Here is a 15,898-nt window from a genome sequence, read left to right as displayed (position 1 = left end):
AAGACCTAATACTAGAAAATCTTTTGCTGAGAAATGGAAAAGATTCTGTGCCTGGAACCGATCTTTAGGGATGAACACAGCAGCGCCCAATTTACATCAGATTTTGCAATACTTGACTGAGATGCTTCAAAAGGGCCTGTCTTTTTCCTCTATTAAAATCCACGCTTCAGCTATTTCAGCTCACTGTAACACAGAACCTACCCCTCTTCTCTCATCCCCTGCTCAAGCAGTATCTCAGAGGGGCAAAGAACTTGAGACCACCCAGGAGAGCTCCTACCCCTGCTTGGGACCTTAACTTTGTTTTGGAGAACACGAAAACAGCAAAATCAGAGGTGTGCACCATAAGCTGTAGGGACAGGATTCTGTCCAAATATCCAAACAAACAAGTGAGCAAAATCACAGTCCAAAAAGATGAAGATAGATTAAAATCCAAGGTTTAATGACAAAACCATACAAACAGGAAAACTGCAGTGGTAAGCGCTTTCACGTTGTACCCAACGCTTCATCAGACATCAAATGCAGTAACAGACAGCCCTTATATATATTTAGAGTAACATCAACAACTTACAAAAGAACGAATCAGATGCTGAGAGTAATTAAGAAACATGATTTAAAAACTTGTGTTAAAGACATACATCAAGAAAAGCAAATGCTAAAAATGAACACATAAAATCAGTGCTTTAAAGGTCTATTAGCAAGGAAGGGTTTGAGTGTTAGTCTATCATTGAGTCCAAGCCTATGGGCTTGTAACTTCAAAATCCATTTCCCTTCCCTCTCTTCAGTACGGTTCCTGATGTTGCCCAATCTACCTCCTTTATGAACTAATTCCAAGACCTTGAACTTGAAAAAATGTGAAGAGCCATTGTCCAAAACATGCTTGGCCAAGGCATTGGTGGTATTGGCTTTCTCAATGGCATAGGCAGGCTCACGCATGCGCTCACGAAGGGTCCTAGTGGTCATTCCAACATAAAACAATTTACATGTCTGACACTCTGCCACATAAACCAGGTTGATTGATCTACAATCAGCATAAAATCTAGACACATATCTGCATCCTGTGACAGGATGAACAAAACAATCAGAAACAGCTTTGTTTTGGAGAAGCTCACTCTACCTCCTTTCGAGCCAGCGGATACTGCAGACTTAAAATTTCTTTCTTGAAAACAGCCTTCCTTTTAGCAATCACTTCAGCTAGAAGGATATCTGAATTACAGGCCCTTATGGCAGTGGAGCCCTTCATCATCTTTCATGCGGACAGGGTATCTCTGAGGACCAATCCAACCTTCATGCCCATTGTGGTTTCCAGTGTGGCTCTTAATCAGTCCATTCACTTGCCAACCTTCTTTCCCAATCCTCAGAACCAAGGGGAATGGATTCTGCATTCCTTGGATGTGCGCAGACAACTTAGATTCTACTTGGAAAGGACTAAATCTCGAAGAAAATCTGAACAATTGCTGGTAGCATTTGCTGCAGGGGCAGAGGGGAAGGCTATTTCAAAACAAACCATTTCTAAATGGATAAGCCATTGCATTTATTTCTGCTATAAGCCCCATGGAAAACCTATCCCCAGGGAGTCAGATCTCACTCCACCAGGGCTGGATCTACTTCTGTAACCTTTCTCAGAGGTGTTCCTATCAGGGATATTCTAGAAGCTGCAACCTGGAGTTCTGTACATATTTTCACCAAGCATTATCATTTACCAATTTTCTCTAAATCCAGAGCTGGTTTGGCCACTGCTGTTTTGGAGGGAGTTATAGCTGGCCCTAATGCTGTATAAACTCCTCCTCCCAACCATAGCTTTGGGAATCTACCCAAATGTAATGACTGCAACAGTGAAACACGAAGAATATAGTACAGTTGTGTATACTTACCATAAATGTAGATGTTAGAGTGTATTCATTGTTGCAGTCCTGGTTACCCTCCCTCCAGCCCCCTACTTTTCCCTGGCTATACCTCTACTTTCTTTTACTATGCTTAAAAGCCTTTTTGGTGTATTTGCTTTTGGTTGGAGGTATATTTTTGTGTTTTTAATTTTATTTGCTCCCCATTAGGGGGGCACCTGACATCTGGGGCAAGAAAAACTGATGTAATGCCATCTGATGCATGTCTTGTACCCCTGACGACTTGACGTCATGGAAGAAGGGACAGCAACCGACGCAGGACCCAAGATTTTGTTAATCAGGCCGACTGGGCAACCTGCCAGCAGATTACCCAAATGTAATGACTGCAACAGTGAATACACTTGAACATCTACATTTATGGTAAGTGTACACAACTGTTATTTCTATTGATAGTGTTGGAGTCATCAGCTTTTGAGATCTTTGTTTTGATTCATTTATCATGGCCTTCCACCTTCACAGTTTCTGGGCCTGTCGGGCAGCAATGACTGCTCCTCCAAAGGGAGGAATGGATCTGGTGGCCGGGGTGGCATCCTCAGATCCAGAGGAAGTTGAAGAAGAATTTAAACTGCTGGGAAGGATGATAGCCTCTTCTAAAAGAGTAGCTCCACAGAATCTAAAGGATGTGGTTCCACCCTGTGATTCTACCCCTTGCCATTGTCATCATCTTGTCAGACGTCCCTTTGTCAGAATCGTCCCATAACCTTTAAGCTGTCTGCAGAGAAGTAGCTTTAGTTCTGTAAAGAGTCAGGTGAAACACCTCCCCTGATGTACCAAAGAAGAGGACATACAGGTGGATGCACTCCGACTTCTTGTTGACCTCCCCCACCTCAGATACTGGCTCAGAGGCTCCAGAGGGATCCCCACAGTCTCCTCCAGAGGACACTTCTGTCAGTGAGGTATTAGAGGTAATGCGCCAGAAGGGAGTTAAATCCACTGACCCCTCCTCAAGATAAGGTGGTATTGCTTGAAACCTATGGGGTCTGTTCATAGGTGTATACTGGGCTAACGACCACTGGAGACTTTATAAACCTAGCCAAGCATCTTAATTCTGTCTATAAATTTGTGCCTTAGAGGTTATTTTAAAGGGTACATGTAAGCTAGGACAAGATTTAGAGGCCGTCTCTGTCCATTCTAGACATGGGGTGTATTTCTGATTTTCCATCCACTGGTCCATGTCTCTCTTGAATAGGGTTAGGGAAGAGCCCTGTTTCATATGGATGAGAAGCCTGTTCCAGGGCAGGGTTATTCTGAGATGCATACCTCTCCCTCCAACATGTCCTATTTGTCATAAGCAAAGGTTGAATCTGTAGCTTGCGTTATTCTGGTCCTATTAATTTTGTGGATATGCAAAAGGTCTATCAGAGTGGGATCAAGGGATACCTTGTGTGCCAGGCACAGATTACCTCAAAGCCCTCTCTCTGTACTCTGTTTCTTACAAACTGTTGCTTAGAACCTGTTTTTTACGCAGTGCGTATTCTTTTTGTGAGGAACCTTTGTGGATGTTTCAGTGTTGCATGTGCCTAATCAGGTACATACTGAAGGGGGGTATTGTACTCCATGATGGGCCTGATGAGGGTCTAATACAGTGGAATGATGATGTCCTTGGCTGTAGACGACATGCCCTTGCTTATAAGTTGAGCAACAATGAATGATTTCCTTACTGCCTTAGACAAATGTTGGTCTAAACCAAGTTACTGTCTACACACATACCCAAAACGCTGACTACTGCTTCAGCTCTTAGGAGTGTGTTACAGATGAGGTAATTTCCTAGGGTGGCAGATTTCCCAAAGGGTACTATTCACGCATTTCTTTGCACTGAGTTTTAAGCCATGGCTTTGGCAGCAGTCATGTGTTAGTCTTTCCTGTAGGATGTTGGTGTCTTGGTGGGATTCTGTGACTGCTCTTGTTTTCCAGTCTTCTGCAGACCTGGTCAGCCAGAAGCCCTTGACATTGGCCTTGACTTTCAAGAAGTAGATGCCAAAAAGGAGCAGACCCAGCACTAAGCCTTGGGGAACTCCACAAGTGACCAGTCTCCTTGTAGAGGTGTTTTCCATTATCCTAAGGTCCAGGGCTGTGTCTGAGAGCCAGCTGGCTATCCAGTGTGCAACAAAGGGTTTTTTGCTTATAACAGTAAGTTTTTCAATCCCTGAGTGCCAGGTCAAGGTAGGCAAAATATGCACAGTTTTGCCCTCATCCATTGCCTTAGTAACCTTGTCAGAGAAGTCCACCTGGTCGACAATGTGTAATCTGCCCTTGATAAAACCAAATTGGGTTTGATCTAGTGTTTTATGGTTTTCTAGGCCCTTATTGATGATTTCTGTGCTAATTATTTCCATGGCTTTTTATACAAGACTAGTCAGACTTGTGGGTCTGTAGTTCTGGGGTCCATTGATGGCTTGACTATGTGTAGAGGGGTGACCCATGTAGTTCTCCATTCTAGTGGCATAAAGCCCATCTGGCAGCTATGGTTAAACTGCGACTCCATTGGTCCTGATAAGTCGTGTTTCTGTCTATTTAGGAAGTGTCCTAGGATATTATTGGGGCCTGTGAATGCATTTTTTCCCTTAGTGCAATTAGGACCTGCTCCCTAGTTGTAGGGATTTTATTTAGTGGTATATCCTATGGGAGTGTCTGGGGGTATTTGTCTGCCATCAGATTTGCTGTGTCTTCCAACTCTGAGTAGGTGACTCCATTTACAATAATTTCTGCAGACTGCTGTGTGCTACCTTTAAAGTTTCAGCCATAGCTATTGTTTGCCTGGCAGGCTGTATTTATCTCAGATTTGGCTTTAGTAGACTTAATTTACTGTCTTAGTTTTAGACTGAAGAATGCTTTTATTATTGGGCCTACCACTTCCTAATCTTGACTGTGATTTTTTTTTCTTTTGCTGTACAACCCATTTGTTTGGATTCTACCAGAGTGGTTTGTATTTGAGTTAGTTCTGGGCTCATTTCTGGTAGGCACAGCTGTCTCTATGCATTTATTGACATGATTGCACAGGGTTTCTCTGAACAATTCCACATAGGCAGCTGTATTGTCAGGGTTTGGGAGGGGGTTAAAATTTTTACAGGTCATCACTTAGTAGTAGGAAGTTTGCCTGTTCAGCACCATTTGTATCCTGGCTGGTCCCTCCAGCTGATGAGTTGGTTCACTTAGCAGTGAGAAGGTGTTGTCAGGAACCAATCATCTGTGAAGTAGATCCACACAGTCAACAAGATTCTATGTCCACTTAGACAAGCAACATTATGCGAAATCTCCTGCAGTTGACTCCATCACTGTGGGGGCAGCCACCAAAAGAGAGCTGTCTGAAGACTCTATTTTGGTCCATTCCCCCAATAAGGAGTCCAGGACGATAGACTAGGGAAGCATAGGTTCATATGTGTTTACAAGGTTAGTGACCACAAGGTCCTTTGTAAGCCTAGCCATGCATCCCAAATCTCTGACTGATACCCTTGATAAGTGTAAGCATGGGCCTGGGAGATGAACCATTTACAAGTTACCTGTGTCCATTAGAGACATAGATACCAAACCAGGAATGAATTTCTGGTTTCCCATCCAATTGTCCAAGTTGCACTTGAGTTGGGTTAGAGAGGAGCTCTGCTTCACATGGATGGGGAGCGTGTTCCATAGACTGTGTAGTCTCTGGGACGCATTCCTATCTCTCCACCAAGTCCTGTTTATATCACAGGCAATGTTTAAGTCTTTAGAATAGGTCGTTCTGTTGCTGTTTGTTTTGTGGATATGCAGGAGCTTCATCAGAATGGGGTCTGACAATGCCCTGTATGCCAGGCATAGAGCTCCCCTCAAAAGCCTGTAGGAGACTGAATACAGCAATAGACCCTTGAGATGGTCTGCATAGGACGTTTTACTTATGCCCTGTATTCTTTTAGTGAGAAACCTCTGTGGACATTCCGATTGTTGGATATGCCTGGTTAGGTACATACCAAAGGGGGCATTTTACTCAATGAAGCAGGCATACATCTGCTCATGAACCGGTTTTAGAGAGATTTCTCCCAACAGGGCCCTAGCTACTCTGAAAGTTGCACTTAAGAGGTCCAGTAAGCAGCTGGAGGTTACATTGTCTGCTGTGTCTAGTATCACAAACCTCTTCCTGCTCCTGATGCTTAACATGGCAGACAGAGTAGCCAGGACTTGGTATAGCCTTGAGATAGTATGTATGGTTGCGCCTGTGTGATTTTGAAGACAGCTTTATATCATCATTGACAAGTATGTTTTTTGATCTGACCCATCTGTGAATTAGAAAATGCAGAAGTTTGAGCAGGATGGTAAGAATCTTTCTGCTGTATGGTGAAAGTTGAGGTTCCACAGAGATCATGCAACAGCAATCAAAAAGGACCTTGTTTACTCTGGTTTTTGAAGTCTTAGCATCCACAGCTTAACTAACCGGACAGGGGAGGCTGCAGCAGAGTTTGCTCCTTCAGTAGATGCAGGCCCAGAGGCCAGGGGGGTCTGCAAAACCATTATATCATAGGCCCTTTTCAAACATGAGACCACAAAATCCCTGAAGGTCGGCCTGACTGCTCCACTCTGGAGGCAGTTGGGGGTCATCTGTCCGTATACCCAGTAGCATGGCAGACCATCAGGTAAGATGCATTGGTAAGAGAAGATGATATAAATAGTCTGTTCTATTTCATTTTTTTGTAACCCTTTCCCAGGCCAGTAATCCAATGCCAGTATTCCACCCCATCTAGCAAAAGTCACGGAAAAAGAGATGGCTTCCCTTCTTGCCAAGAGTCCCGTCAAAGCAGCCTCAGCATATCAGAGAGGGTCAGGATTTTATTCCAAGTTCTTTTTGGTTCCAAAGAAAACTGTGGTCCTCAGGCTTGTTATGGACCTCAGTCTTCTAAATAAGTATGTGTGCAAGACCCGATTTAGAGCCTTCACGGGTTATTTGATTCTCTCTCGTCTCAGAGCAAACAAATAGATGTGCTCCCTGGATCTCCAAGACACTGGTTTCACATCAAGATTGTGAAAGTCAATGTTCCTATGTTTATGAATAGGATGCAGTCCTCATCAGTTCAGAATCTTACCACTTGGTCTCACCACAGCCCCAAGGTGTTCAGTAAATATCTGTCATAACAGTTCATCTGACACATCTGGGATACAAAACTTTTCGCATACCTAGACAACTGACTCTTGGTTGCCCCCTTGATGGAGTCTCTCCCCTGGAAAACAGGGACTGCTACTCAAATTTTGCCAATTATGTGGGAATTTCGGTAAGCCTGTAGAAGTCCAGTCTTTAACCAGCTCAGAGAAGCAACTTTATAGCGTGTCATTCAGACACCACTTTATTGATAGCATTACTTTTACAACAGCAGACCTTGCAATCAGCAGTCCACTCCCTACTTCTCACCTCCTCTAAGCAGTTTTGCTCTTAGGTCATTAGGCCTGATGGCATCATTGATCATAAGGGTGCACTTTGCTCATTTCCACTTGAAGGTCTTTTAATGACTGTTTCAAGCACAGTGATCACCGTGCATTTATACCCGCTCCAAAACTATTATAACAAATTCATGCAGAAAGCACCTAAAGTGGGGGGGTTGCAACCTCCAGTGGTGCACTCAAGCAAATCTTTCCTTTCCTTCCGTCCCTCCCAGTAGCTACAGTAGCCATGGCTACGTCTTCCATTGGTTGTGGGGTATCCATTACAAAGGGAGAATGGTCTAAGGCTTATGGATGGACAATGAGGCCATTATTTGCATAAATGTCTTGTTTTTAAGGGCAGACCTCCTAGGGTTGTAGGAACTCCAGGCTGCCTTCACCAGGGCACTATATCTTTGCAAATGGACAACATGATCATAGTTTGGTACATCAGCAAGCAAGGAGGAACCAGATCTTGCCATTTTAAGATGAGAAGCAGTGAGTGTTTGGCAATGGGTGACAGCTTCACACGGTTTTCTAGTAGCAACGTGTATGGCAAGAGTACTCCGTTGTTTTTTGGACAGGCTCAGCAGAGATCTACTTATGCCTCATGAGTGGACCCTCATTTCAGTGATAGCCAGCCAGATATTCAGTCACTGGGGCACTCCTTGCTGTGATCTGATTGCCTCCTTGTACAACACCGAATGCACCAGCTGCTTTACCATGGTCCCTTTTCCGGAACAGTCACCAAGGGTCACTTTATCATAGCAGTGGCCCCCTGAGCGCCTTTATACATGCTTATCCACCTCTGTTTTTACTACCTAGATTTCTGCAGACAAATGAAGTTCAAGGCAGCTGTTATCCTCATAGCCCCCTTCTAACCTAGACTGATATAGTTTCATTATGTCAGGGAAACCTGTCTGGACCCTGGATCCCTCTCAGGAGCTGATTTCAAGCCTCTGGGAAGCCTCACCTGGACCTACACAATTTAAAACTGTTTGGTTTCTCCAGTTCCTGTGATGGCCAGTGATAATTTACTCCCTGTAGAGGTAGTCTAGCTACCAACTGCTTCTCGAAAGGATCCCACCTTGTACAATCTGTCACAGTAAATGAAGAGATTTATATCCTGGGTTTGCCCACAGTCACTCATTGACCCATTCTCGACTCCATTTTCAATCATTCTGTGTTTTTTTTTTTTGCCTTCATCTTTGATTTGGGCTGTAGTTTTTCCCACAGTTAAAGTCCTGTTGGCTTCTATTTCTATTGTCCATGATGGCTTTCAGGAATGATTACTAGCTTCTCACAAGTGAAGAAACGGAGGTGTATTGGAGATAATCATTCACTAATGACAGAATTCTTAGGGAGGTGGCGTGTGGCATTTGTCACACTAAACTTATATTCGTTGTATTTAAATTTAATTTTATATTATCCTGCGGCAGGGCTAGCCACTGATGGTGTAAACCTTGGCCCTAGATGATGGGACCCCCAAGACCATGTGCAAAAATGGGAAAATTGATTGTGGATGGCTGGACAAGGGATTATTATTAATTGCCAAGTTATTAAAACAGTGGTGGTGCAACTTGATTTTCATTTGCTACTGATGTTTTGTTTCACATACTAAGACTTTTGGCTTTTCCCGGTTAGGGGTCGCCACAGTGGAACTCTGGTCTGCTCATGATTGGCAGTGGATTTTTACAGTGCCGAGTTGCCAGCCCGATGCCCAACCTTCAACGAAGGCATGCCCATTCACGCTCGCACCTACCTGCATGTCTTTAACATCACTCGACCCTGGGGAGGACATGCCGACTCCACACAGAAGGCGCTCCAGCCGAGAATTGAACGGGAGAACCTCTTGCTGTGAGGAGACGACGCTAACCGCTGCACCACCGCGTCTTACTTTTGTTTCACATACTAATTGTTGCTAAAAACATATTCATAGCTGGTTGCGTTTTTTTCAGGATGCATCTTGTATGAAAAAAACAGTTGTAAAGTTATTAAATTGTTTGTAATTTTGGTTTGCAAACTGAATTTGTTGTAATGTTTGTCTTTTGTGTTTTCTTCCAGGTGTAGCATTTACAGATCTTCCTGTAAGTAAATCTTGTTACTTCATGCATGCCTTTTTTTACCCCGTCTTATGCTTTATTATGCTCTGGTCTTTCAGAATTGTAAAATATGTTCATACAAGTTCCCATTTAGTGTGATTTGTGGGAAGGGAACCCCGTCTGTGTTCAGTTTACTCATGGTTTCAATTATGTACTGCAAGTAACTAGTTTATTGCTCCCTTTTTGTATGTTGCTGTTCAAGTCACGATTGTTGAGAAAATAATTTATTTACTTTTTATTGTAGTCTCATGATTTATACATTATTTCAGAATATTGATTGCTTTTAACAATATATTACTAAAAAAGAATAATGTAAATCGTACTATGTGACTAGTAAAACTTAAAAGCATTCACTGATTGTTTCATAGCCCCATCGTATAGTACCCCAATGTGTAGTACTTTTTCCTTTTGTAATGTTGTTGAGGGATTACTGTGGTTTATGTAAAGCTAATGACTGGCATGTGAAACAAATCATATTTTACCAAGAACTATTATAAAAAAACTGAAATTTGTCAAAAGCATGTTTAACTGAGAAGCTAAAGCACAATCTACTACATCTTTTCTTTTAAATGTATTTTTTAATAGTTGTACCTTGTGTGATTACACTTTAACAGAGCTGATTTATTGATCAGTACAACACTGTGCCGGAGATGTGGTACAGTCATTTATTTTCTCAGCTAGTGCTGTTGGTACTGTGCAGACTTCACACACCCTTGCAGTGTGTGTGTGTGCCATTTAAGTACACACATCTTAGTAAAGTCCGTCAGTGATTGCAAAGCCATGCAAAATGATTGTTAAAATATGTTTGCCCATGTAATGCTGTCAGAATAGAAAGCCAGCCCTGGAAGAATATCACATTTTTGAAAAGCAGAAATTAGTGTTGAAGACTTCACTAAAATAGATGTCATATGGAAGTCTTGAGCAGAAAGTTCCCTTAGTTGTTGAGCACACCACTGCTGCTGGCTGTAGCAGTTCAGAAGCAGTAACACAAATACATCATTATCAACCCCCTTTTCCCATTTTCTTCCATGGTTGGGGAGTTGTGTCAACTGTTGCCATCTTTGTCTAAGTGCCACTCTCCTTCCTTCTGCAATCATGCTCTACTCCCGCAGTTCTTCACTCACACAATCTATCCACCTCTTTGGACACCCTTGTTTTTCTCTGCCTTCTTTCTGTCCCAAATCTTCATCAGATTTTCTTTTGCTTTTCTGCACATGTGCCCGAACCACCATAATCTATTCTCTGACCTTTTATGCAATTGGAGCTACTTTGACTTATGCTCTTTATTTCTTTGTCTGTCCTACAGTGTGCACCCTACCATCTGTCTTGGGCACTTCAGCTCCATTGCCTTTAGCGTCCTCAATTGCTTTGCCTTTACTGCCCAGATTTCCATGCCATACAGTAGTACTGGTCGCATCACTGTTTTGTATCTTTGGCATTTTTGTGTCGTATACTACACGACACACGCTCCCAGTTTGGCTGGAGCCCCTCTTATTCTGACTTTGACCTCATTGTTCAGACTTCCTTTCTCTTCAACAACCATTTTCAGATACTTGAAGCTGTTAGCCTATTCTCCTACTTTCCCTTTTGTCTCAGTTCTCAGCTTCTTCTAAACTCCACCATTTGCTGCCATTACCTGCCATTACAGCTGTCTTATCTGTACTTTGTTTCATCCCATGTACCTTCAGTTTTGAATTCCATTCCCCTAGCCTTTGCTAAAGTTCTTGCTCAGAGTCTGCCTGTAAAGCCACATCATCTACAAACGTGTTTGCTACACCGTATAAACAGTGGGCTCCAAAGCTGAACCCTGATGCGCACACAGTTCCACTGGGAACCCCTCTGTGAGACCAAACACTGTGTTTGTACTTGAGTCATTGGATCCGTATAGATAGCTTGCACTAATTCTACCAGTGCTTCTGGACTTTGAACCACTGCAGGACTGCTCAAATCATCTTTTTTGGGACCTTGTCATATGCTTTCTGAAAATCTAGGTATGCCCAGTTAGTGTTTCCTTACTTCTAGCTTCTTCTCAACCTTCTGTCTCACCACACTAACATAAATACATTTGTATGAAAATGCGGATGGGACCCATAGTCGATGCATGGTTTCTGTGAATGTTGTACCTTTCTTTGTTCAGTGTCAAAAAGCTTTGAATTCCAGTATTGACTTACACAGTGTCACTGTTTAATGCAGTACATTCAGGAATCTACCATTCCATGAAATAGTATTTCCTTAAATCTGCCATGAACCATTCACATTCCGGCTACTACCATCTCTTCCACTGGCCCTTGATCAAGGTTGTACGTCAGAATCAAATGCTCTTCATTTTCTGTCCAGATAATTACAGTGCAATGGAAAAGTATTTTCACCCCTCCTGATTTCTTATTTTGTTGCATGTTTGTCACACTTAAATGTTTCAGATAATCAGACAAATGTAAATTTTAGACAAAGATAACCCAAGTAAACACAAAATGCAGTTTTTAAGTGATGATTTTATTTAAGGAAAAAAAAAACTATCCAAACCTACATGGCCCTATGTGAAAAAGTAATTGCCCTGGTTCATAGGTAAGTACTAGGCTAACTGCCCTCACATGCCAAATTTTAAGCTTGGTTAATTTCCCTTCTTGTGCTCAAAATAATTTATCCCATTTGATTATAGATCGGCCTCATCCATCCCATGGTCGATAATTATTTATTATCCCTAATAAGAATAACTGGGATCATACCATAGAATACTTTGAGGGGACTCATGCATAGGATGAAGCATTTAGGAGCTCCCTCTGTCCATTAGTAGTACAGGGGGCAGTCCTAGGGTAAATGTTCTTTCCCCCCTCCATAGATCTAAGTTGAACTTGAATGTAGACAGTGGTAAACTTTGTTTTATGTGGATGGGGAGTCTGTTCCACAGCAGCAGTATCCTCTGTGAAGTATACCTGTTTGTCCAAACTGTTGTCTTGATGATGCATCAGAGGTTTAGATCCCTAGGCTAAGTATTTCTTATGCTATTTGACTTGCTGATGTGCCCTAAATCATTAGCAGTGGGTCAGAGGATGCGTTGTATGCCAGACACGGATCACCGCTTAGCAGTCTATAGGATACCTAGTACAGTGACTGGGCTTTGAGTCAGTCCTGTAGGACATGTTGCTTAGGCCTTTAGTAAGGTATTTCTGTGGGTGTCCCAGTTGTTGCATGTGTCCGGACAGATGCATGCCAAAGGGGGCATTATATTCGATGGTTGGTCTCATGAGGGCTGAAGAAAAAGAGACAGTGACATCCTTCGATCTAGACACAATCCCTTTGTTTATAGAACGTGCACTGTAGAAGGGCTTTCTTACAACAGTAGGCACATGTTGGTCAAAATTTAGGTCACGGTCCACACAAGTTCCCAAATCCTGTACAACTGAGTCAACTCTTAGAGTATTTTCATTGTGGTAGTTCCCTGAGGTAGATGACTTCCCAAAGGATGCAGTAATGCATTTTTTGACATTTACTTTCAGACCATAATGTTGACACTAGTTATGAGACAAACTTTCCTGTAAGATGGCTAAATCACTTGAGGATTTGATGACTGCTCCTTACTTGCAGTCATCTGCAAACTTAATCAGCCAGAGCAGAGCCCTTTGGTATTGTCTTTTACTTCAGAAAAGTAAATGTCAAATGGGAGAGGTCCCAACACAGAACCTTGGACACCATTGTTGACTGGCCTCTTTGTGGAGGTAGCCTTCCCTGTTTTGTTTATCTGCATCCAGATCCAATAGGTGGTATAGAGGTTTATTCTCAATTTATTTAGCTTTTTATACTGTGCCTGATTGGAGAAATGTGTCAAAAGCTTTAACCAGGCCAAGGTATGCAGTTTGTACTATTTTGCCTTCATCCATTGCTCTGGTAACTTTTTTAAAAAAGTATGTCCGGTTGAGTAAGCATGACCTGCCCTTGACAAATCTAAACTGAGATGGGTTCAGTGTTTGGAGGATGTTCTTCGTGTTTCACTATTGCAGTCATCACCTGTGGGTTATCCCTGCTGTGGTAGCCCTCGGTCGGCCTGAATACCAGAGTTAATGTTTTTTTTGCATCGGCTGCAGTCACCTGTAGTCTGATGTCAGGTCATCAGTGCTATAAAGCAAGGCAGCCAACGTCATTACATCAGTCTTTCTTGCTGTGGATCGCGTAGCAGAAACAGTTCACACGAGTGCCAGTCGGTCGCAACCAGAGTTTGAATTTCAGCTGAAAACATCTAAAGCGAAGTACTCCATTGGGGACCCTTTTTTCTTGCATTAACAGGTGTCTGAAAAAGTTAACAATTGTCTCACCTGTGGAAAGCAGATCCCACACAGAGACTTCCATTCTTACTGTGTCACTTGTTTGGGCCCAGACCACGACGTCCCCAGTTGCCGGTTCTGTGCCCCCTTTAATGCGAAAACCATTCGTCGTAGAGCTCTTATTGTAGACAGTTATTTTCATGTTCCGTCTTCATATTCCAATATGGCGTCCATCAGCCAACAATCTGTGGACATTCCGAAAAAATGCAGAGAAAAAGATAGAGACAGACCACACAAGGCTAAGCCTTCCGACGACTATACCACTAAGCAGGTTGTCAGTTTTCCGGAATTCAGTGAAGCAATTTTGCAGCCCCTGAAGCTCAATTCGATATCTACACAGGACTCTAATGCGACCCTTTCAGAGTCTGGTATGCCACAGAAATCATCTTAGTCTTCCGAGCCTTTGGCTGTCTCTGCCTCGGTTGGGTCCAGAGCCGCGATGCAGGCACTGGCTTCTGAGGAGGCCTTCTGCACTACCGAATCTAGACAAAAAATTACATCTCATCTGACTACTGTTTCTCTGAGACCAACGGATTCTCTCAGTCCTAGAAGCCAGGCCACTCCTAGAGAATCTGCTTCTAGCCACCATGCTACTCCACCACCCCAAGCACAAATGCTTAAAATGGCAAAGGATCTCATCTCCCTTATCCGGGGTAGTCAGGCCACAACTCCTAAAAGGAAAAGGCACCCTTTTCCAGAAATTATGACAGAACAGGATTCTGTGGAATCTGACTATTCAGGTTTTGAAGAGGAACAGCAACCTCTGACTGCTTATGAGGATTCAGATGCAGAGGAATCCATCCCTTCTGCCTCCCCTCCAGAGAACCTTTCCTTTGAGGAAACCCTTCATACCCTCAGGGAACATTTCCAGTGGGAATCACAGGACTTCCCCCAGTCTAAGAAAAGACTTAGAGTTTCTGTATCTGTGGTGGATGATGTTTTTCATAAATCCAGCTTAGGCCCTGATGCCCTTCCACCTGCTCCTAGTAGACCTGACAGGTATTAGAGTACTGGATTCTCACAAATACCTGTACAGAAATCCTGCTGTAGATCCAGACGTCATTACACAGGGACCTAAAGGAGCTAAGACTAGTTCTGCCAAGAATCCTTTTCCTTCTTACAAGGATTCCACAGCTCTGGACAGATGGGATAAAAAAGTATACACTTTTGCAACCTTAGCTATCAGAGCACTCAGTTGTCCGTTCCATATGTTAAAATATCAACAACCCACTTTGGAACTATTAAAACAAAAGATTTCTACCTTTCCTGACTGTGCCAGTTCAAAAGAGTTAGCAGATTTACTGCACTTTGCTTGTCAGGTGACCAAACACTCATTACACTGTGGATGACACCCTAGAATCCTTTAGCAGGGCAGCAGTGTCAGGATCTGTCATTAGGAGACCATCATGGCTGAAGGAACAGTCTCTCCCTGAACATGTCAAGTATAAACTTATTGATGCACCCCTTTATAAGGACCGCTTGTTTTGGAGTAAAAGCAGAAGAGGTGCTTAAAAAGATGGAAGACAAAGCAAAATCTATGCAAACAGGAAAAGATTTCTTTCAGGTTCAACCTCCCAGGTTCAGCAGGAACTTTCCCACTAAGCACTGGTCCTTCCCTGCACCTAGCAGACGGGGCCAAGGTAAGTGCTGCACGAACCAAAAAGAAAAGATAAAACTGAAGACCACAGACGAAGAATCCACTTAAAACATCAGTTTTTCACTTCTAGTGCTTCGGCAACCACCTTCAAGGAGTCAAGGGCCAAGGTAAGCCCTGCAGGGACAAACCATCCAGGCCCCTATCTCAGGCCAGCAGAGGAAACAAACAGTGGACCACTTCTGCCCCAAAGGTAAGAAGTTCTAAGCCACCCTTCTATGGCAAAACCCCCCAGTGACTCCCTCTTCCCTCCCTTCACTCACCAAAAGCTAGGAGGAAGGCTCTCCCTCTTCAAAGAAAATTTACTTTCTGTAACAAAGAACCAATGGGTCTTAAAGATAATTTTTCAGGGATACAAATTCTCCTTCAGCGAACTCTCAATTCCAAGAGGGTACCCAGACTTGCTTACAAATCAGTGGGCAGAGGCATTGAAACAGGTTCAAGCTCTCCTATCTCAGGGGGCAGTAAAACCAGTCCCTTCAGGATAAACAGGCAAAGACTTTTATTCCAGACTATTCCTTGTTCCCAGAAAAGAGGGCA

General features: G+C 43.1%; 1 protein-coding gene across 1 annotated transcript in view; it reads left to right on the top strand.

Annotated features, from left to right (window-relative positions):
- Nucleotides 1-15,898, top strand: part of RANBP10 (RAN binding protein 10) — a 1,949,085-nt gene that overhangs the window by 699,525 nt on the left and 1,233,662 nt on the right. Inside the window, exon 5 of the mRNA XM_044081464.1 lies at nt 9,348-9,370. Coding sequence (XP_043937399.1) covers nt 9,348-9,370 — 23 coding nt within the window. The remainder of the gene's footprint in view (nt 1-9,347; nt 9,371-15,898) is intronic.

This window comes from Protopterus annectens, chromosome 8.part0 (assembly GCF_019279795.1).
Source record: "Protopterus annectens isolate FY-2018-M chromosome 8.part0, PAN1.0, whole genome shotgun sequence".
Classification (NCBI taxonomy): domain Eukaryota; kingdom Metazoa; phylum Chordata; order Ceratodontiformes; family Protopteridae; genus Protopterus; species Protopterus annectens.
Note: the sequence above shows the minus strand (reverse complement) of the source record. Positions and strands in the feature narration are given on the sequence as shown.